Here is a 23,316-nt window from a genome sequence, read left to right as displayed (position 1 = left end):
TCATTTGGGTGAGTTTGTGGATCCTTCTAAGTATGAAAAACAAAGAGGTGTTAAAGTTATCCAGGTCTTTGAAGCTCATATAAAGTTAGCAATTCCCATAAAGGGCACAGATGCCTATCTTAGACTCCAAACATGTCCCTTTCCATTATTTGGGGGAAAAAGGCTTAAGTCATGCCCCAAAAAGGATTATAACTTAGTTCTTGAAGATTCTTAGGAAACCCTGCATCTCACCAGCCTAGGTCTGGGCATCTCCACCACTCTGTCCCCAAGTCTGAGTGAAAACTACCTGAGCCTAGAAATGTGAACCAGATCCTGTCCACTGCCTCGACCTCAACTTCTCCATGAAAATAAATGACAAATAGTGACCAGTTGCTAGGCAGAGACTGCGCTCCTGAGTTAGGGCCACAAAAGCATTCATCATTTCCCCCAAGAGGGAAAGTCCTCTCAGTAGTACAATCACAATCACCTTTCATTAGCAGATCAAATTAAACCACAGTGTAAATAAAACCTTGCACTCTCCCTGACTTACAGATCAACTTTATAATAGAATTCCAAGCCAGTTTGCATTTAGTACCATGGCTACTTACTTTTAATGCTTGTGGCCTGGTCAGCTTTTAAAAAAAGAAAATGATGTCATGAGAACCTGCAGAGCGAGACTTAGCCACGGGAAAAGGAGGCAGTATCAGAAAGGAATTAGAAGGATGGAGGTCAAGGATACTGAAACCGCCAAGTCACGGACAACTGAAAATAAGAGCAGATTTGCCTTTGTTTACATTGCCAAAGGGGAAAAATTAACTTGATGGAAAGAGTAATTAAGCATTTCTTTTTCCATCACAGCCAACACGGCTTCGCATCCAGCTGTTCTGTTTTACATTGTGATGCTTCTTGGTCAAGTCACTGATTTAAAGATGGCCTGGGTGGTACTGTCACAACACAGCACTTCCCCTGCTATTAACTGATATTATAAAGAAAGTGAACATCTCAGAGTGACAACTATCCACTGAAGGCAAATGACAAGGGAGGAGTGGGGACATTTACAGACAAGTGTTGTGGGAACAAGGAGATAATTTGAACAAATCAGCTGATTAGGCTCATAAGGTATCTTAGATTATCTGGTTCAAAACCCAAGGTTTTTAAGTGCAGAAATTGAAATTATGTGAGGTGAATGGGTTTTCCCAGAGTTCTGAAGCAACTTGCAGTGTAAATACAGAATCACAAGCCAGTTTTCCTCTCACCATAATAATATATTCTTAATTGCTGGTATTGACAATAACAGAAATTCTTCTGCTACATGACTTCTCATGTCTGAACAGGCAGTCTTAAAGTTAGTGTTTGGAATTTGGAAAGTGTTTTCTAATAGAAACAAGGATAGTTAAACAAGACAGTAGTTTTCACAGCTATGCCTCAGACTGTTAGTACTTGGATTCCACAACTCTGGGCATGATTGGCTGCCTTTTAATGGGGGTTAATGAGAGCATAATGGAGACAAATGACCCACAAAGCTCACTTGAGCTTCTGACTCCCAGCTTGATGTCCTGTTCTGCAGACCCCGTTACCTTTCAGGTAAATATAGTTCAGCCTTATATATCCAGTTTCACTGGGACCCAACAGTTCGTTGGAATACTCTGGAAACGTGTGACAGGATATATTTTTCTTATATAGAAGAAGAGTCACTGCAAAGGTTCAACAAAACCATGATTATCTGCTAGAGATTCTCTAGTTTTTTGTGGTTAACACACTGCTCAAATGGAGAAAAGAGGAAAAACTACTTTGTTTTAATTGTTGCACATAATAAACCAGAGATTCAAATGAATAAGTCAGGATAAATGTTTTGCTGGGTATAATCAAATCAGTTTACAAGACACACACACAAAAAAATTCCAAAATCCAAGGGATTATGTTTCTATGCAACTTTTGCATCAAACTATGGTACTCATTTAGTGTTTGTATTTTTACATATTACAGAGAAAAATTATTTTATGTGTAGGTGTTTGTGTATAAATCTTTTATGCTATAGCAATTACTTTTTTTCAGATCCATCAGAACTTTCACATAAAAATTACCTCCTATCACCACTTTCAGTAATAGTCAGGGGCTACCTCTCTTACTGTATGATTTTTGTAGACCTGTTACAAAACTGTCTTCAAAGACAGCTAATATCATTCAGTTTTATACTTGGCATCACAATTGGAGATGAATATAACATGGTTTTTTTTGTCAGCTGGATTGTCTTCCTCACTCACTAAACACATCCCTATATATTTTTGGCCATTTCCTAAGTAAAATCTACCATAAGAATTCAAGATTTTCCATATTGATCAGTTCAGGGAGTGGGCATCAAGCTCTGTAGGTAATATTTTGTAAAACAGCAGTGTCACTGGTATTAGAGTAAAAATTTTTAGTTATTTTTAACCTGGTTGGGGTCATGGATCCCTATGAGAGGGAACATGAGAATTTGAGAATATGATGGAAGATATCTCCTCCCAGGAAAATGAACATATGAATGTATGCGTACATTCTGCATTGAATTTCAAAAGGGTTTATGGATGGTTAGAGTATATCCAGGGGTCCCCTAGAGATCTTTAGTTCTAAGGGAACATCTTTGAGCTAGCACTCACTTGAATTTATAATTTTTATATGTTTACTAAATAATTTGATAGTTTCATCACTTTTCATCACAGCTTAAATCCATACATGTACTTATTCTGTGTAGATATATGTAACTGATGACATTAAAGGTGATCTTTCTTGGAATTTGTTTTGTTTTATTTTATTTTACTGTATTTTAAATATTATTTTAAACCTTTTTAAACTTTCTAAAGGTGGGGACTTTTGATGAAAGTTTTTCTTTTTTTATTCTTCTTAATATTAAAAGCAAATCTATCTTTAGAACTTTGGCTCAAATATTTGATTAATATTAGCATTTGAAAAAAATTCTCCAATATGACATTGACCTTAAATATTTTGAAAGACAGAATCTACATATAAATTTAATTCTAGTTCTCTGCTACTAAAGTAACATTGAATCTAAGAATTAGATAATTGTTTTACATTTTTTGAACATTACTAAATGATAATTTTTAGAATAAAAAGTATGAATCCAAGGTGCTACAAGATTTCAGTATATATATTTTTCATGGTAGTTTATAGAACTTACATAGAAGTAATAAGCTTTTTAGTGACCATATACATTGGCTATATATGCTTTTCTATCTCTCATTATGAATAATTTCATAGACATATACAGTACAGTTTTCATCACCTCCTGAGCTAAGAAGCTGCACTGTCATTTTGAAACCAACAACCATGCACAATGTAATAGGAACCATGATTTTAAACATTCAGGATCAAATCCATCTTGCCAAAGTTTATGAGTCTAGAAATTCAAATAGACTTTTAGCGGAGAAACTACAGTGAAAACAATCTTCCATAGCCACCTGGTTATGAATGTATACTTTTCATCCTACCTTTTTGGTATATGTAGAGGTGGAACCATTTCTGGATAAGAGTTTCATATACAAGATAAAGAAAACCTGTGGGTTTTGCTATATGAGATAGTTTTAACACCTGGATTTAATTCCCTTCAGATTATTGATCAGTCATGTTGATGTGAAATCCTTGTCATCATATAAAGATATGTATCTTTTGTTTGTGTTGATACATAAAACATACTCAAACATCTTATTTTATCAATTTAAGATGCACATTTTTCCATATATTTTATTTCTAAGATCAGGACATATCTTAGCATTAATAATACAGTGTAGTCCATTGGGCAGCATTTTCCCCTTAATTCTACATAAAATAATGGTACAAATAACGACTGATGGTGCTCAGATTCAATGAAATGCAGTATCTAGATTAGATCAGTAAGATCAGAAGGCACCTTAGCAATGTCAGAGCAAATCCCCAAGGAAATTGAAACTAAAGGGTAAATTAATTTGCTAAACAGTTCTTGATGACAAAATAGATACAATCAAGTGATTTAATTTTTAAGTGCTTTTCACCCATCCTATGCAAATCAATAGACCATGAACTTGTAAGCCCAGTGTAAATCACTTTTTAAAAGCATTTTATATAATACTTGGTGCCTGAAAAATAATATTTATGTAAGTTTGAAAGCATGATGAATTATTGTTCAGTGTCAATGAACACATTTCAGCTACATGCAAAATATTGGATAATCTTAAAAAGTTAATGTTGGGAGAAATGAGTGTTGTACAAGACTACATATCAAATGATACCATTTTCTATAAATAAGTAAAACCAAAACACTTCCAAAATTAAAATGTAGCCTGCCTGATCCAGATAGCACATTTTTAAATCATTTTTCATGTTCAATGTTAATGTGAAAAAAAGAGTATTCAAAGGATTTTTTTAATCCGTATATTAGCTCCAACATTAAAAAGGCATATTTTAATGGGATCTGTTCTAAAACAATTTGACATGAGAGAGATAGTTTGGAAAATGACGATGCTCAGTTTTGCTTCCAAATTTGGACTTTTTAACTTATTGTTGGTCTCAGAAAGAAATAAGAAGCTGTGCAGATAATTAAACATTTGCCTTGGGGGAATTATTTGCAGTTAATTAAAACCATACACTTTGTGTGTATACTTGCTTCACTGGTTATTAAATCTGAGTCATATGTTATCGACCCAGGTTTCTCAGTTGTCCATCAAATACTGCTTATGGCAGATTGACGAAACAACTTCTCAGAATACTCCGAACCATATCATTTAAAGTTATTTCCAAGTTTGGGGAGGGAGGGATGAAGGGGAAGTAGGAAGATGGAAAGGAAAACAAAGAAAGAATGATTTACTTTAGACTCCATCTATTCCACTCTGCTAGGTAGTTAGAACTCAATGGAGAGATAAGAACTCAGTATAGAGCCCATTTGTAAGTAATAGAGGAGTCAGCCTACCTCCATGGCTTCATGCAGACAAAACTGGCTTATGACTTTTAGACATCCTTGGATTGCCAGCCTTTTAGCTACTTTCATATCCTCTAGACTGTAAGCCCCACAAAGGCAGAGAATTGATATTTTGTTCACCATTCTCCCTAGCATGTTTTGTTCACTATTGCCTCCGCAGTAGCCAGCATATAGTTGGGCCTTAATAAATATTTGTGGAATGAATGACAAGCCCATTTTCTGTCTTCCTACTGACCCACTCACACACACCTCGTGATGGCATTTCTTAAGGCAGTTTTATTGAGATATATTCACACACCATAAAATCCATCACTCTCAATATATTCAGAGTTGTGTATTGTGTTTCCATCACCGTACGTCAATTTTAGAACATTTTCATTACTCTAAGAAGAGAAACCCCACACCCCTTACACCCCCTTATTATTGACACTTAGCACTGGTGTGGTACCTTTGTTACAACAAATGAAAGAATATTAAAATATTACTGTGAACTACAGTCTATAGTTTGCAATTGGTGTTTTTTCCCCATATACCATCCTGTTTGTTAGTACTATGTAATACTGATGTACATTTGTTCTAGTTCATGAAAGAACATTCTTATATACATACTATGACCACAGTCATCACCCACAACAAAGTTCACTATGTTATACAGTCCCTCTATCTCATAGCTTTCCTTTTAGTGGCTTACACAACCCTAAATGTACCCTTTCTACCACATTCACTCGCATAATTCAGTGCTGTTAATTACATCACAATAATGTCCTACCATCACCTCTATCCATCTCCACTCGTGATGGTTTTTTTAAGAGCCTCCAGAGAGGCCTCGAACATTTGCCAAATGGCCCTTTCTAGCTTTCCAAGAATGCACAGTCATCAGAATCCTTTTAGGCACGTTGTTTCCTGTAAAGTATATTATATAACAGAAAAGATGAGCTTATGCCGAGTCTATGTTTAAATGCTCTATACAACAGACAGGATGAAATTACACAGAACAGAGGTTTTGTTTTCTCCAGATGCTATTGTTCTTCAGATACAGTCCCTGAAGAAGATGAGCTTAATTACCTCTGGTTTTCAAGACTCTCCAACTGGCTTTTTCAAAGACTCAATGTCCCTACATGTGAACTATAGCGATGGAAGCACTAAGAACATTAAAATCAGATATTCTTTTAATCTTCTCTGTTTTGCCTTTTCTTATTCTGTCACACAATACTCCTATACTTTCACTCATGCATAGATCCTTCTTGTGTTTCCTTCTTCACTGCCAAAAGAATGTTCCACGTTTGTGCAGACACCTTATGTGGTACTATTTTAAGAAAAGCTTATCAATTGATAAATGTGATTAAATTTTTTAATGATTATTTGTTAAAAATGAAGACTACCCCCAAAACATAGATCATGTTAGGGCTGAAAACTGCCATTTCCCCATTTAAAATGATAATAAAGGTTTTGCTTTTTCTTGCGTTAGATTCCTCAAAGGATGACAATATTACAAAAGAAGATGAAGCAAAAGATCATTCTGTGTGTGACCAAGATAAACCCAGTGGTAAGCTGTGAGACACCTTTTTTCAGTTTTGTTTTGTTTTTTAACCTGCTGGGAAATACTACATTTCTAAAAACAAATTTTGAGCTTTTCTATTTAAAAAAACTGGTATTCTGGTAATATTTTATTGGAGCCGAACACCAGCTGACTTGTAGCTGCCACCTTTAGATGGGATGTTGACTCTCCACAACCCTCATCACTCAGTATTTTTATACCAGGCTGGCTTTACTTATGTTTGTTTCCTGCCTAGAAAGTATAGACATTGTATTTGCAACTACTGAAATGGAGATATCATCAAATGCGAATAAATGTGAGACATGTGGAGAATAGATCAGGAGATGAAATCTACATATCATTGGAGTACCAACAAAAGAGAATAGAACAAGCAGAAATAATGAAAACTTTAGAAGAGTAACAGGAAAAAGTGTTCCTAATGCAAACCAGTCCCTCTGCTAAAACATGAGATTAAATGTTACATTTATAAAGATAATAAAAACTCAAATGAAAACAGAAACCTACATAGCCTCATGGAATTTCTGAAGGCCAATGATAAAGGGAGACTTTTAAAGCATATAGGGAAAACAAATGTAAGTTACCAAAGATTAAGAAAGTATGTCACCCAGTATCTTTTGTGAATAAACTAGAACAAGACCTGCACAAAAACAATAAACAGAGAATGGAAGGCAAAATTCAAGATGGAGAAAGACACAATTGGCAAGGACTGTATGGTAAGAGAATAATCAAATGTATGGAAATGTTTAAATAATTGTTTCCGATTTGGTATCAAAATAGCTTACCAAAATATTTTTTTCTTGAAAAATTATAACATATATTGTTTAAAAATAAGAAAGGAATGGAGGAAAAGCAAAATGTCTGCTATCAGTAATGGAAGACTAAATAATTTAAAACAATCCTACCACTTAAGACAACTAGACAACCTGAATGGAGAAAATTCAGAATCTGTTTAAAGACATCATAGAGCTGACAAGATAGTAAAGTGTTAGGTTTTGGGAGAGGACAGAAATCCAGAGATGTAACCCCAACATTTAAAGCTGTTTTTACCTTAGAGTATTTGCTGATTCTGCAAAAGGGGTCTGAAGTCCCATGGCAAAAAAGAACAAAGGGGCCCAAGTAACCTCTTAGTATTTTGGGTTGGAACCCAAAGACATGTACTCTAATAAAAGAATGAGGCTGCAGTAGATCAGCCTTCCAAAAGATTGCTGTCAAAATCATCTCTATCCCCAAAGTGAATTAAGACCAGCACAGATTTTTGCCCCACTCCCCCACCCCCAAACACCTGAGGAATAAAATGTAAATATTTACCAGCTAAACAAGACTTTTATAGTCCTCAAAACATTTATATAAACAATTTGTAAGATATAATGCCCAGCACACTTATACACAAAAAAACAGAAAAATGAGAAAACTAGGTAACATGAAAAACAAGCAAACAAATAAAAAACAAGAGAAGCAAGCCATATAGGTTGAAGATATTAGAGTTATTCGAGTTATTAAGAAAGTATAAAGTGATTATGCTAACTACATATAAGGAGATTAAAACAAGATTGAGAATTTTAGCTGAGAACTGGAAATACAAAAAAATTAAAAAGGGAGGAAAGAAAGAAAGTCTAGAACTTAAAAAGGCCATAACTGAAATTAAGAATTCAATGGATGGATTTATGGATTTATTGTATTAAACACAGGTGAAAGAATTTGAACTAGAAGTTATATCAGAAGAAAAAAAAAAAATATATATATATATATAAAGGGCTTGCTGGCAATCACTAAAGAAAAGGAAGAGATATAAAAATCTATCACTGTAATTGGAATCCCAGAGACAGAAGAGAGAAAGAATTGGGTAGAAGCAATAATTGAAGAGATTATTATGAGAAAGTTCCTACATCTATGAAGGACATCAGGCCCATGTTCAAAAAGCTCTTTGAATTCCAAGCAGAATAATTAAAATTTAATCCACAGCAACCAAAGAAAACAATAAATTTGACTTCATCAAAATGAAAAAATTTTGTGCAAAGGACAAGAAAGTGAAAAGAAAAATATTTGGAAGACATTTATCTGATAAAGGGTATAATATCTACAATATATAAGAATGTCTACAACCCAACAACAAAAAGACATACAACCCACTTAAATGGTCAAAGGACTTGAATGGACAGTTCTTCAAAGAAGATATCTAAACAGCCAATAAGCCTATGGAAAGATATTCAACATTATTATCCATTAAGGAAATGCAAATCAAAATCACAAGGTACCACCTTACCCTCATGAGAATGGATATTAAAAAAAAAAAAAAAGGTAAATAACAAGAGCTGGCTTGGATGTAGAGAGATAGGAACCTTAGTACATCATTGGTGGAAATGTAAAATGGTATAGCAACTGTGGAAAACAGTTTGGCATTTTCTCAAAAAGTTAAACATGGAATACCATGTGACCTGGCAATCCCACTTCTAGCTATATACCCAAAAGAATTGAAAGCAGGGACTCAAACAGATATTTTCCAACAATGTTCATAGCAGTGTTGTTGACAATAACCAAAAGTTGGAAGAAACCCAAATATCCATCAGCAGATGTGCGGATAAACAAAATGTGGCATATATATATACAGTGGAATATTACTCAGCCATAAAAAGGAATGGAGTCCTATACATGCCACTACATACAAGAATCTTGAAGACGTTAAGTAAAATAAGTCAAACTCAAAGGGACAGATATGGTATGATTCCACTTATGAAATAGTTATAATATGAAAATTCATAAAGACAAAAAGTAGACTATAGGTTAAAGGGAGGTTTGGGGGGATGGGGAATTAAGGCACCATGGGTAAAGGTTTCTATTTGGGATGATGGGAAAGTTTAGGTAGTGGGTATTGGTGAGGGTAGCACAACACTGTGAATGTGATTAATTCCACTGGTATGCTTGGGAGTGGTTGAGATAGGAAAAGTCATGCTGTATATATGCTTCCACAATCAAAAATTAAAAAGAAAGTGACTAAAGAGACAACAACTAAATGAAATACATGATTCCAGACTGGATCCAATAATAGGAGAGAAAATGCCCTAAAGGGTATTATTGGGATATATGAAAAAAAAATGGAATATGGACTGTAAGCTTTATGTGAATGTTAAATTTATTGAATTTGATAACTGTACTTAAGGTGATGATATAAGTGAATATCCTTGTCCTTAGGAAAAATACATGGAACCGTTAAGTATTCAAGGAGTATGAAACCACATACTTTCAAATGTTTAAAAAATAGATGGACAGATGGATAGATGGATAGAAAAATGGATGGATGGGTGGATGGATGGATGGATGGAATGATATGGCAAATGTGGCAAAAAGTTAAAAATGTTCAGGTGGGGAGTCCATATGTTGGAGTTCTCTGATGGGTTTTATGTTATTTTTGCAAATGTGCTGTAATTTTGCAATTATTTCAAAATAAAAAGTTTGTTTAAAAAATTAAATCCACAGCTAGGCCCATCATGGTAAAGCTGTTGAAAGCCAAAGATAAACAGAGTATCTGAAAAGTAATCTCAAAGGAATAACAACTGGACTGGTAGCTGACTTTTCAGCATATGTAATGGAAACAAAAAGACCACAAAACAAAATAGGTGCCAACAAAGAATTCTAAACTCAGGAGAAAAATGTGTTTCAGAATAAAGTTAATTAAGGACATTTTCAAACACTCCCCTATCTTCCTAACAAAGGGGGGATGGGGAGTTCATTACCAAGAATTCTGGCGATCTTCAGGCAGGAGGTCACCCAAAATAGAAGGTCAAAGATGAAGGAAGGAATTCAGAACAAGGTAAACAGTAATTATTGGATAAGTCTAAATGAATATTGATGGTATAAATCATTAATAACATCATCTAAGAGTTAAGATATACATAGGAAAAATAGTACATTTATTGGGATATGGCAAATTGAATTTAAGTGTTCTAATGTTTACCATTGTCATGTAAGGTTAAAATACCAATTAATATTCCAAGTTTGTTAAAAGTCTCAGTGATGCCTGGGAGTTGGGAAATGAGGTAAGCCCTGTGACTGTCCCAGCTGACTGCGTGGAGAGAGTTTCCAGGCAATGGCAGAGAGGGGAACTGAGGCAGAGCCAAGCAACTCCAAGTTGAAGAGACAGAGCTGGGAGTCTGGGGAGGCCAAGGCATCTAGAGTTCACAGGACTAGTACAGGAGAGAAGAGTGTTCTCCAGAAGGAAAGCTCTGGAGGGCTACAGAAGGAACCCCTCACCTCTCCAGCTGAGTACTGATCAGTGCATGCATATAAGGAAACTACCCAGGACTGGATCAAGAACACTAAAGGAGTTAAGAGAGTGATACCTGGAGTTTACACAGGATTCGAAAGAGTGTCTGTTCCCACCAGCCAGAATGGAAAACCCCAATACTGTAGAAGACTCAGAAAGATTTTGCCTCAATAGTGGTGAAAAACTAGCGATAGACTAAATACCGCTCCTGTCCTCTGTGATGGTTAATTTTTTTTAATTTTATTGAGATATATTCACATACAAAGTGTCATACAAAGCATACATTCAGTTGTTCACAGTACCATTATATAGTTGTGAGTTCATCACCAAAATTAATTTTTGAACATTTTCATTACTGCACAAACAGAAATAATAAGAATAAGAATTAAAGTGAAAAAGTAAAGAATTAAAGTAAAAAAGAACTCTTGGGTGTCTTTTTTTTTTTGCCCCCATTTTTCTCCTCATTCATCCATACACTGGACAAAGGGGAGTATGGTCCATATGGTTTTCACAATCACATTGTCAGCGTGATGGTTAATTTTATGTGCAAACTTGGCTAGGTTATGGCATCCGGTTGGTTAGTCAACACTGGCCTAGATGGTACTGTGGGGATACTCGTAATCTCAAGTCAGTTGAATTTAAGTAAAGGAGATTACCCTCAATAGTGTGAGCGGGCCTCTTCCAATCAGTTAGAGGCATTAAACACAAAGAACGGAGGGTTTCCAGAAGAAGAAACTCCAGCCTGCCAGCTTCCCTTAAGAAATTTGGACTTAAGATTTAAACACTCTTTCAAGGCTCTTATTTCCAGCCTCTCCTGGCTGTATGGGCTTTGGACTTGCCAGCCCACATAATCCCATGAGCCAATTCCTTATGATAAATCTCTTTATATACATATATATATATATAAACACATACATTTATCCTGTTGGTTCTGTTTCTCCAGAGAACCTTGCCTAATACAGCTTAAAGTCAAGAAGTAAAGAGTTCTGTTTCTGAGTAACTTAACTGCATCCCAAAATAAAGCTTAAGAATATTTATAGGAATGTAAATGTATCTCACACCAACAGAGTAAAATCCACAGAATTACCAGCATGCAAAGAAGTATTGAAAGACAATTTTCCATGCATCTCCTTGAGTTTCTTTAGCCTTGTGAGCAGTGCCTTTGGTCCTGGCCAGTCTTTTCAAGGACTTTGTATAGCCGGCAACCATGGAAGATAAAGTGTCTCCCTGTGGAGCAAGGAATACACATATTTTTACTAGAAAAGATTTAGATTCTCTAAGCTCACTTTGTGTGACCCTCTTCACATCGTCTGTGGGAACTAGGGCTCAGAGAACAGGTTGTCTACTGCTATTGCAATGAATGATAAAATGTTCGTTGTCTCTGACCCAAGATTTTTATGTCTTCTGCCGGCATCCATGGATTGTGGCAGGCTAACTTGTGAACTTCCAAGTAGGGTAAAATCTCAGACACCTCACAATCCTTGACAAGCAGCAGCAATGCACTGTTGAAAAGACTGGACAGGACCAAAGGAAGTGTGTCTGCTCATAAGACGTATAGAAACTCAGGGGGATGCATGGAAAATGAGATAAGAAGGAAAATATTAATACAAGTCAATGCAGAAATGGCAGAGATGATATAATTACTCAATAGTACAATTATAAATATATGCTTTTCATCAAATGTACCAAATGTACCACAACAATGCAAGGCGTTAGTAATAGGGTGGTATATGGAAGTCTTGTATTTCATGCATGAGTATTCATAAACCCACAACTTCTCTAATAAAAAAAAATATGATGACTGTATTACATACCTTCAAAAGCTAAGGGAAGGACTGACCATGTTAAACAGAGGCACAAAAAAGCTATAAAAAGACCCAAAGTGAACCTCTAGAGGTAAATATATATATCTATATCTATCTATCTATCTATCTGTCTATATATATATATATATATATATATATATATATATATATATATCTGAGATGAAAATTACACCTGCTGGGATTAATGGCATATTAGATACATTAAAAGAAGAACTTAGTGAACTTGAAGATGTATCAATAGAAACTATCCAAAATGAAACACAAAAAGAAAAAAAAGACTGAAGAAAATGAGAAGAGTAAACTTGAGTTGTGAAAATATTCCAAGTGGCCTAATATACATGTACTTGGAATCTCTGAAGTTAGGATGGGGAGGGAAGATGAAATATTTGAAGAAATAATGGCTGAATTTTTCAGAAATTTGATGAAAGCAATAAACACACAAATTTAAGAAGTTCTACAACCCCCAAGATAAGCAGCAAGTATCCACACACATAATAATCCAGTAAAGAGTAAAATCTGAAAAGGAGCCAGAGGTAAAAGACAAGTTTAATACAAAGGAAGAGAGATAAGGAGGACCCAGAGGTCTCATTGGAAACAATGCAATAATAAAAATGAAGACGCTGCAAACATGCAAACACATGGATGCCGCACAAATATAAGAGACTAAAGAAGGTACAGAAACATGTATCTTGTACAATTCCATTTATATCAAGATCAAAAAGCAGGAAAAATTAGCTGCAGTTTAGAGAGGCATGGTCAAGCGGTAAAAAAAAAAATAGTAAAGAAAATCTAGGGAGTTAGTGTTGATTAAACTTTGGGAAGTGGTACTGGTTTTGAGGGACCATGAGGAGGTGCTTCTGGTTATTATAATGATATATAGTTTTGAGATATGTGTGATATGGTTTTTTTGTGTGTTTTACTTAAATTGAGCCGTATATTTTTGAACTTTTTTATGTATGTATGTTGCATTTTTAATAAAGTGTTTAAAAGAGGAAGGAAGAAAAAGAAGAAGAAAGGAAATGAGTAAGGGAGGGAGGGAGGAAAAAAAGGAAATAAGTGTCAATGGTAGGGTTTATAAAAGAAAGGTTATGATCAGAGGCAGGAGAGCATTGCACTGTACCTAAAGCTAATTGCCATAAAGGCAACTCAACTCCTTAACTAAAATTCCTATTATATGGATTCTGATGGTCCAAGTTAGATTAAAGAATATTTTGAACAATTTTATGACAATTGAAAATAGAATTATAGGCTTTCAAAAAAGATAACATCAAAACTGAGTATATTCAGTAATACAAATAAAAAATAGCAATGTAACAAAAAATACAATGCATAAAAGAAAACAGAAACACAGATCAAATAGTCAGATACTAAATGTAATGAGAGTACTTTATTAAATGTGAAAACTACTCAGACTGAAATTAAATTCAAAATAAGAGTAGACACTTAAAATGGAAATGTGTACTTCGGGGGAAGAGAAATTCAAAAGAAAACATGAAAACTACTTTAGAATCATCTAGGTAGAATTTTAGCACAATGACTCAAGTGAGAAATACCATACTACATTGACAAAAATTTAAATCCCTGATTAAATATAACAGCGAATGGTCTTTATGTGTCAAGATGATGTGGCAAGATACTCTATAAATAGAACCTCTTGGAAATACAATGGGAGACTCACAAATGTAATATTATCAGTCAATGATAGAACAAATAGTCTTAAAATGACATGGAATGTTGAAAAATATGATTAGTAGTGTGGTCCTGCTGTAGAAATAGACAGGCTGATCAATGAAACAGAATAAAGAGTTTAGAAACAGACCAAAGTAGATCTGGGATTTTGGTATATATTCAGGCTGACGTTTCAAAGATAGATGACTCAGTAAATGGCATTCGGACAACTAGTTGGCCATTTGGAAAAATAAAGCTGAATGCCAACCCCATTCCTTACACTGACATAAATTCCAGACGAGGCAAGAATAAAAAATATAAATTAAACTATAAAGTACTAGACTGAAAGAAGTTTTTTTTTAATACTGAAATAAGGACTGCCATTTAAATCGTGAATATTTATGCCCATATATCCATGACTGTCTACATATATTTCATAAAATACACACCATACATTTATATCTGAAGTGTTTGTATATCTGTGTCAATGTGTCACAAAGCAAGGAAATGGCTAAATCTGAATATATAAATGTTATGATAAAGATTATAATTAGATTCTAAAGAAAAAACAACTGGGAAAAAATATTATCAGTTTATGTAACAAAAAAACTAATTTTCTTATTGAAAAAAATCTCATAAACTGGTAAGAAGAAGTAAAAATAAGCAACCCAAGTGAAAATTGGGCTAAGGATTCAAAATGGTAACACACAGAAGAAATACAAATAGCCATTTTAATCTGAAAAGATGCCCTATTTCTGTATTATTTTAAAAATGCAAATAAAACTTGATAGAAATATCATCTCTTTTTGACTACCAGAAAAGTTAGAGTAGGACTGAAAGCACACAGGATTGGTAGGAGTAGGTTTTTCAAGCACAATAACAAACCATTGGTGGGAGACTAAGAATACCATCTCCTTATCAGCAATTTCGGCAAAATCTAATGAAAGGTATTATGTTCATAAACTTTGATCCAAGAATTAATTATACTTCCAGGGATTGATCTTAAAGTAATACCGACCAAAATATCTATTCACAAAAATGTTTATTACAATATGGTGTTTAATAGCCAAAAAAAAAAGAAAGAAAACATCCAAAAGTTCATCCATGAATAGAATATTATACATTATACATAGATATATGATATACATATAATTCCAAAGAAATTGTAATCATAGTGGAGGATGCTTATAGAAATATGAAATTTAAAAAGCAGGAAATACAATTTGATCCCCAGATATATTTATACATGTGTATATATGTCTGTTTATGTGTATGTGGGTATACAAACACACAAACACAAGAAAGATGGCAATTCACAGTGGTAAGAGTGACTAGCTATCCCTTAGTTCTAAAATCATCCATAATTCTCAATACTTGTATATATTTTTCCATGTGTCTTTAAGGAAATTGTATTTCTTTTGTTAACTACAAGAAAAAATTTTAAGAATAATTTACATTAGGAAAGTAGGTTTTAATTGTCTCTACGAGTAAACAAATGTCTGTAAGATAATCAAATTCATACAAATCTAGGTTTAATTTTTCCTCTTAATGTAGGGTATCTTCAGACATGGTAAAAGTAAAAATTTGTATATTAGTAGCAACCAAGTTTAAAGTTGAACAAAAGGGCACAATTTCCGTTCTCTCTTTAAGACAAGCATCAAAAACCTGAGCATTTAACAATCTGCAAACAGTAGAACTATATTGTTGTTGCTATTGTGCAAAAACAGTCCATTTATAAAATGAGTTTTGGTTTATCCCCTAGAAAATATTTAAATCCAGACTGAGGACCCTAGACCAATTTTTATGCAAATTAATTAAAGTATTAGCTTGAGCCAAACTTAATTACCAGGGTACCAAGAAACAATCACGTGATCTATTTCAAAAGAAAAGTGAATGGATTTTTGGATTATCTGCTCTAATGGTCCCCTCCCATTAGTATGGCTGATTGAATTCACTGTATGAAAAAAATATATATAAACTGTGGGATCCTTTGTGTTCTTTTGTTCCCTCTGCCAGGAAGGATTAGGGCAGAAGAAGGTGGGGGGAATTCCCTAAATTGAAGATGGAGAGTTAAACATAAGTCTTGCCCCTAAGGGGCCAAGAAGCAAGTAGAAAAGTGGAATGTCTGAGTGCATTGAAAGAGAAAAGGAGTCAGAATTAACACACAGCAAGCCTGGGTGCAGGGTAAGGAGCTCACCACATCTCATATTCATATAACATGCCAGATCCCGGCCGGGATCAGTAAAGAGCAAATACGATCATTTCTGGAGTTCACAGCTGTGTACCTCATTTCCTCCACATTTTACTTGCTTTATTTCAGAAACATGGGCAAGAAGAAAATAGATGTGCTTCAGTTTCAAGAAGAGATTGCCAAAAACTGTGAAACATAAGTGAGACAGATCGGAAGGGCAGCAGGGGAGAGAAACAGTCACAAAAGCTTTTGAAAGGGTCTCTCTTCCTCAAAGGGAAGTGTCAGGCCACACTAGTCATGGAAGATCCCTCGTGTCCAACAGCAGCTGCAGGCTACCATCCCATCCAGTGCAGCGCCCCTAATCAACAGAGTCCTCAGAGCCTGAAATTGTGATCCTCACATTCCCGATTGAATTCCCATCAGGTGGGACGGTGGGAGTAGGGGCACGTGGCTCCTTAGACTGGCTGCTTCTGCTCTCTGAATGCCCTGCTCTCCCTTCATTGTCCAGAACAAGCCAGATCACAGATCATGAGTTCAGAGTCCCAGCAGTGACCTCGGAGCAGGCACGATGGTCAGTTCCCCGTGTCAATGGTGATATAGAATGAGGCTCCCTCCGTAATGGGGAACTTCAGTGCAGCTCCCTCTCAATATCATCCACCCAACAGTCTGTCAGCGGGCACTGGGCACTTCACCAGGATACATAGGTTCACATAATGACAAAGATAGATGGAACCTAAGAGATTATCTAACTCAGATGATGAAATGAAAGCCCAAGGAGCTTGTGACTTGCTTAACAGCCAGTTCTCCTTACTCCCACTCTCCAGGGTTCTTTGTAACAAATACAGTCTGTGGAGTGCTTTGTGGCATATGGCAGTTTCCTGGTTGCTCAAAAGTGCAACAGAAAGCACAATACAGTCCCTCATGACTATTCATAGAATTTGATGAAGGCTATAAGAGAGGGCCAATCAAATAGACCTTTATTGATTTATTAGTAGGTGCTGGAAAGAACAATATGAATAAAACAATTTCTATCTTGATGTTCACATAATAGACAATATAGGTAAAACTATATCATAGTGAGATGAGAATAATTAATAGATGAATGGGCAAAAGAGCTCAGTAAGCAGATGTGGAAGTGATCAATTCTTTCCAGTGATTCAGAGAATGTTACATAGCAAAGGTAAATTGATGGCTGAGTTTTGAAAGATAAGAATTTCACAAGGTCAGAAAGGAGTAAAAATGGGTATTTCGGCCACTGAAACACACTCTAAGGGTGCACAGAGGCAGAAAATAATGTTTTTAGGAAATAGTAAGCTGTATGCAGAGCACAGGGAATGGCAGGTGATTTGGCCAAAAGACAAAAAAAAAGACAAAAAAAAGCCTATTCAAGAAGAAAGAGATGTTTAACAGTTCTATTTGTCAAGTGTTTTCTAGAGCACATATATTTTATGAACGGAGAAAAAGTCACTGGATTTGACTAGATACACATACACCTTTTAGCTAGAACATTTTTCTGTTTTTAAAATTGTTTCATTGTAACTATTACATTACAGAATATGCAATTGTTACAAAATACAGATTCACAAAATAAAAATCCCATAAATTAAAAGTGCACTACAACTCAAAGATAGTGTTAACATTTGATATATAGCCTTCCAGTCTTTGCCCTGCTACAAAAATAGTATGTGTGTGGGCAGTCACAAAAAATGAAATCATTTTCTACCTTCTACAATCCTTTTAGACCTTATAACATGTTATTTAATTGTTGTCATCATATCGATAAAATTCTACTTATTCTCCACATAATCCTTAGAGTAGAAATTCTGCATCTATATTCTATCCTCCGTATCCGTCATATATTTCCGTTTTTTCTCAGTGCCTTTGCTTCCTTAGTGAACTTGAACTCAGTAGTTTGATCTCTAAAACATTAAATTGTTAATGTATTGTGTTCTCTTACTACAACAGCCATTGCAGATGTTAATAGTCTCTCTGTATTTTTAGACTTGTATATTTTTCTTATTGTCTCAGTCTTCCTTTCCATTCAGTCGAGCTTTTCATTTCCCTTGTTCATCAGTTCTTTGACTCCTTATATTTCATTGCAAATACAAAGACTCTTTCTACATAAGTTTCTGTTTCCCTGAATAAATATTTTATAGAAGTATTTTATCCCTTAGCATAATTCTCCTCATATTATGTTTCAATTTCTGATAGTCCCCTGTTTGTTTGGAGAACTGGAATAGCTGTCCAGGCAGGATTTTTTCCAGGAGATAAACTGAGAATATTCCCTTCATCTTTCTATGTGGCTGATAAAAAAAACCTCCTTTCCATTCAGCTAAACTTCTGGTTTCAGTCCAGTGTTTATCTAGAGCAGATCTGGAATGCAGAACCTTTCTGGGTGTCTGGTTTTGTCAGAAATTGGGTTGATATACTCCTGATTCCCTGAAACTGATTTTATAAACATGATTTTAGAATTTTACATTTTTCCTTGTTAGATTTCATCTTAATTTAGCCTATTCAGAGTATTTTAATCTTGCATTCATTTTCCAATATATTAGCTATCCTTCTCAGTTTCCTGCCATCTAAAAATCTGATAAAAGCGAATTTTTCAAAAAGTTTCACATGTTCACAAGATTGACCTTTTTCCAAATATAATGCCTGTGTTCCTGCAAGTGTCTGCCTTGTGAGGACAAGCACTGCATCTCTCTCAAGATATTTCCAGCACCTGCCATGTCTGCCAATTAGTGTCACTCAATATATTGTACCCCAAATGACCCATAGCAGGGTGCCAGGCATTGAGTCATGCTCCCCACAAAGACATATAAAAGTCCTAACCCCCACTCTGTGAGTGTGAAACCATTTGTAAATGTGACCTTTGAAAATGTTATTTAGGGTGTGAACTCATTTGTAAATAGGATCTTCAAAGATCCTGTTTAGAGGAGGCCAAATTGAATCAGGGAGGACCTTAATCCCACAGGGCTGGAGCTCTTAAAAAACAAAGGAAATTGGATACTTGGAGGAGAAGCCAGAAGTTAGCAGAAACCAGAGGAGCACACACAAGGAGAGACAGATTGCCATATGAAAGAGGATTACTGGAACACTTCAAGAAAAAGCAAGCCTGCCAACACCTTCATGTTGGACTTCCATTTCTGGTGGGAGTGTAAAATGGAACAAATCCTTTATAACACTGTTAGGCAGAATCCAAGAGTTGAACATATCTCCCCTATCTCTTGGCAATTTCGCCCCTGCCTTTATACCCAAGTGATATGAGTACATATCTCCACCAAAAAACAAGTGCAAGAATGTTTTAGGAGTGTTTTTCACAACTGAAACTAAAAACAATCCAATGCCCATGCTACAAAGTATATTCAGACACTTGAATAGTATATAAAATGAAAAAGAATGAACAGATACATGCAACAACTGGGATTAATCTCACAGACAAAACGCTGTGTTAAAAGACACAAAATAGCACATCCTATATAGTTCTGTTTTTATGAATTTCAAAAACAGAATAAATATTTTTTGCCTGTGTTGGGTTTGGGGGGCAGATATCAGCCAGAGGGAGTCTGTTGTGTCAGAAATGCTTTTAATTTTAATAGTAACTGCACAGGGAGACACATGTATACATGTAAAAAGCAATGAACCTGTACAATCAATTTGTGTGTTATACTATATGCATATTATACCTCAATTTACATATTAAAAGTCAAACTAAAGACATTTTTCAGTAAAAACACCAAGAAAAAAGGGGCTGGTAGTCAGACAGACCTAGTTGTGATTCTTAAAAGCAAAATGGGGATTACAGTACTTATTTTACAGGACTAATGTGATGATTAGAGATAATATACATGAAGCTTTCAGGCAAACCCTGGCATGTTGCATGGGATCAGTAATTTGAAAGTACACTTATATCCTCTAGGCCAGTGCTTCTTGCACTTTAATATACATACAAATCACCTGGAGATCATGAAAGGCAGACTCTGATTCTGTAGGTCTCGGATGGGGCCTGATATTCTGTATTTTGAAAATGTCCCCAGGTAACATCAGTGCCACTTGTCCACAGACCATACTGTGAGTAGCATGGCTCCAGGACTGGAGAGGAACAGGTTTATAAGCAAGAGAAATATCCTGATCGAATCCATGTTTTAAAAGATATTTCTGATAGCAAGTCACAAGATAGAATTCAGGAGAACAAAATGGTAGGTATTGGTCCAAGAAAGAGATGATGAATCCCTGATGAGGTAAGCAGGAATGGAAAGCAGGAAAGGAGAAACATTTGCAGAATCAAGACTTGGTATTTCACTGAATTTGGGGAGTGATAAGATTTAAGTCATCAAACACAGCTTGAGGTTTCTAGCTTCACTGACCAGATAGATAAATAGGCACTAGTTATAATTATTTTATCAGACTCTTGTGATTAAAAGTTGAGCTCAGAAGAAGTTAGATGATGACCAAAGAACAACTATATATATATATATTTTAAGTCTGAGTCACACTAGCAGAGAATGAACCAAGAGAGGGTACTATAGAGGGCAGTTAAAAATAGTTGTGTCAAAGAGGAAGCTATGAAGACGAGGGGTTGTATGTGTCAGGTTTGCTGCAGAATAACCCCAAAAGTTCCACTACAATAAAAATTTATTGTGGCTTTGTTCCACATGTCTTCATTACAGGATCTAGGCTGAAGGAATATACTCTAATAGGGGCAAAAGAGCTGGAAGAAGCATGCAATGGATCTTGTAGGTTCTGCTCAAATAGTGTACCCATTGTATCTGTTCTGTGCCATTTCCTGGTGTCAACAGGATTGGAATATGTACCCACAGGGGCCTCTGCAGGTCACATGGCCACGAGCACGGAGCTATAATCCTCTTACAGAAAAGGGTAGGGAAAAGTTGGAACAAATAATGTAATCTACCACATGGATGTACCCAGCCCAAGATCTCAAGCTCTACTGCATCCCCTTTGTGTCTATAGCAATCCATATCTTTGGAGTAGTTGGGTTTTGTTTTGTTTTGTTTTGTTTTTAATTCAACAGTTAAATGTCCTCAGCACAAAATATTTCATTAGCAAGAGGTAAAATGGATAGATTTCAATTTCCTCTTTTAATGAGCATTTAAATGTTCTAAACTCTACAGAGGAGGTTAGGGGAGTAACCAGGGGGTGGAAGAGAAAAAAAAACCCATTATTAGATAATCAGCCTCAGAGTAATCAAGAGTAGGCTGAATTCTCTCCTGATCTGCGTTATATTTAGTAGGTATCTTAAGAGAATGATTGAGCTGTCACACCAACCAATTCCTCTGTGCTCACATTACTCAAGTTATTCTATGCTCTGTTATTGTAGGAATGAAAGTATAAGTAGTGTTTTTGGAAACAGCAAGTCTATACTGTAGAAACTATATTCTTTCTGGGAATACTTAGTATAGGAAATGTCTCTACCATAAAGAGAAATTAAAGGTAATTAAATCATACAATCCAGAAATAATTTTAAATTTCCAAACTGCCAAGTTGTATCCATATATACATCCAGTGCATTGATAAGCTAAATGCTAAATTAAACCAATTAGTTCCAAAAAGAGGTTTGGTTTTGCCCAAATTATGTATTTCTAATAATTGATATGTTTGATAATTTGAAAAAAAATCTATCTTCACCCTCCACTTTGGTTCAAAGTCAGGGATTCATGATTTCTAAAGTTTATGCTTTTTCAAACCAAGGATAAAGCTGCAGTCATACATATCACATTTATTTTTCAATCTCTGTTCTTAGCAGGAGAAGAGAATGATTCAACAAAGAATGAAATAAAAATTGAGACAGAGTCCCAGAGCTCATACATGGAAACAGAAGGTACTGAAACTAGAATATATTGTTATTAGAAAATGAGCTGATACAATGAACCATGACCTCTTTCTATACTTCTGGGTGGGGTGGTGTGACTTCTATATATATACTTTAGTGTGTTTTAGGTAATGATTACTGGAGAATAGAAATAGTAATACTGTTTTGTGTACCTGTTGAAACTGGGACAGTAAAAGTACTTGAACTTTTGATGCTCAGTTTACTGTGTTTTATCAATGTTCACAACTAAAATATTCCTGAGTATTTTTTGGTCTCATTCTATCTAGAGCTTTCACCAAACCAAGAGGATGCCACAATTGTTGAGCAACCAGAAGAGATTCCAGTAGCTGATGACCAAGAAGAAAAAGATGATGAAAAAGGTAGGACTGCTCTTGAATTAAACCTTCAAGAATAGAGAATTTCTTTGGATTCCTGCCCAGAATTCAACTTCCAGTGTTGCCCTCATGCAATTGCAGTCAAGGAAAGGGGAAAATTAAAATTTCTTTAATCCTGAACCTATTTTTGAGAGTGCAATAAAATTCAGAAGTAGCAGAAGATAATTCCTAAGACCATTTTCCCATCAAAATTATCAACTAAAGGGAAAAAAAAGTCATACAAAGTCTGGAACAGGTTTTAAAAAATAGATTAGCCTTTTGGATTGATTTCATTCTATCTTCCTTCATATGGTAGTAAAGAAGCAATTTATGTAAACTCTGCTCACCATATGAAACTTATAACTTGCAAATTTCATCCACTAACATTGAGATGCCATATTATTGAATAGTGTTAAAACCTAAGTGAGCATCATAAAGATTTCAGAAGACATAGAGAAAATGGACACTTAATAACTAATTTTAAAACAGCGTGTGGGGCAAAAAGATATACTGGAGCAAATATAGAAATCTTTTTTAAAAATCTCTTTTAATAATGAGAAAAATTTAGTATTTATTGTAGAACTTGAAGAATTCAATTTTCAAATATAAAGCAATCTCTTAAAAGAAGTACATGTAATAATTTGTCTTCTACACTGTTTCATAAATCATGCTACTCTT

At 35.1% G+C, this 23,316-nt stretch overlaps 1 protein-coding gene across 6 annotated transcripts in view; it reads left to right on the top strand.

Moving 5' to 3' along the window:
* The window catches only part of MACROD2 (mono-ADP ribosylhydrolase 2), a 2,227,780-nt gene that overhangs the window by 2,109,874 nt on the left and 94,590 nt on the right, over positions 1-23,316 (top strand). For 5 of the 6 annotated variants that reach the window (XM_037811787.1, XM_037811788.1, XM_037811786.1 and 2 more), the window contains 3 exons: positions 6,399-6,476; positions 22,196-22,273; positions 22,552-22,644. In XM_037811787.1, the coding sequence (XP_037667715.1) occupies positions 6,399-6,476; positions 22,196-22,273; positions 22,552-22,644 (249 nt within the window). The remainder of the gene's footprint in view (positions 1-6,398; positions 6,477-22,195; positions 22,274-22,551; positions 22,645-23,316) is intronic. The other variant, XM_037811785.1, reaches the window with a different exon arrangement.

The sequence above is a fragment of the Choloepus didactylus genome, chromosome 19, assembly GCF_015220235.1.
Source record: "Choloepus didactylus isolate mChoDid1 chromosome 19, mChoDid1.pri, whole genome shotgun sequence".
Lineage (NCBI taxonomy): Eukaryota > Metazoa > Chordata > Mammalia > Pilosa > Megalonychidae > Choloepus > Choloepus didactylus.
The sequence above is the reverse complement of the archived record's forward strand: the minus strand, read 5'-3'. Positions and strand labels throughout refer to the sequence as shown.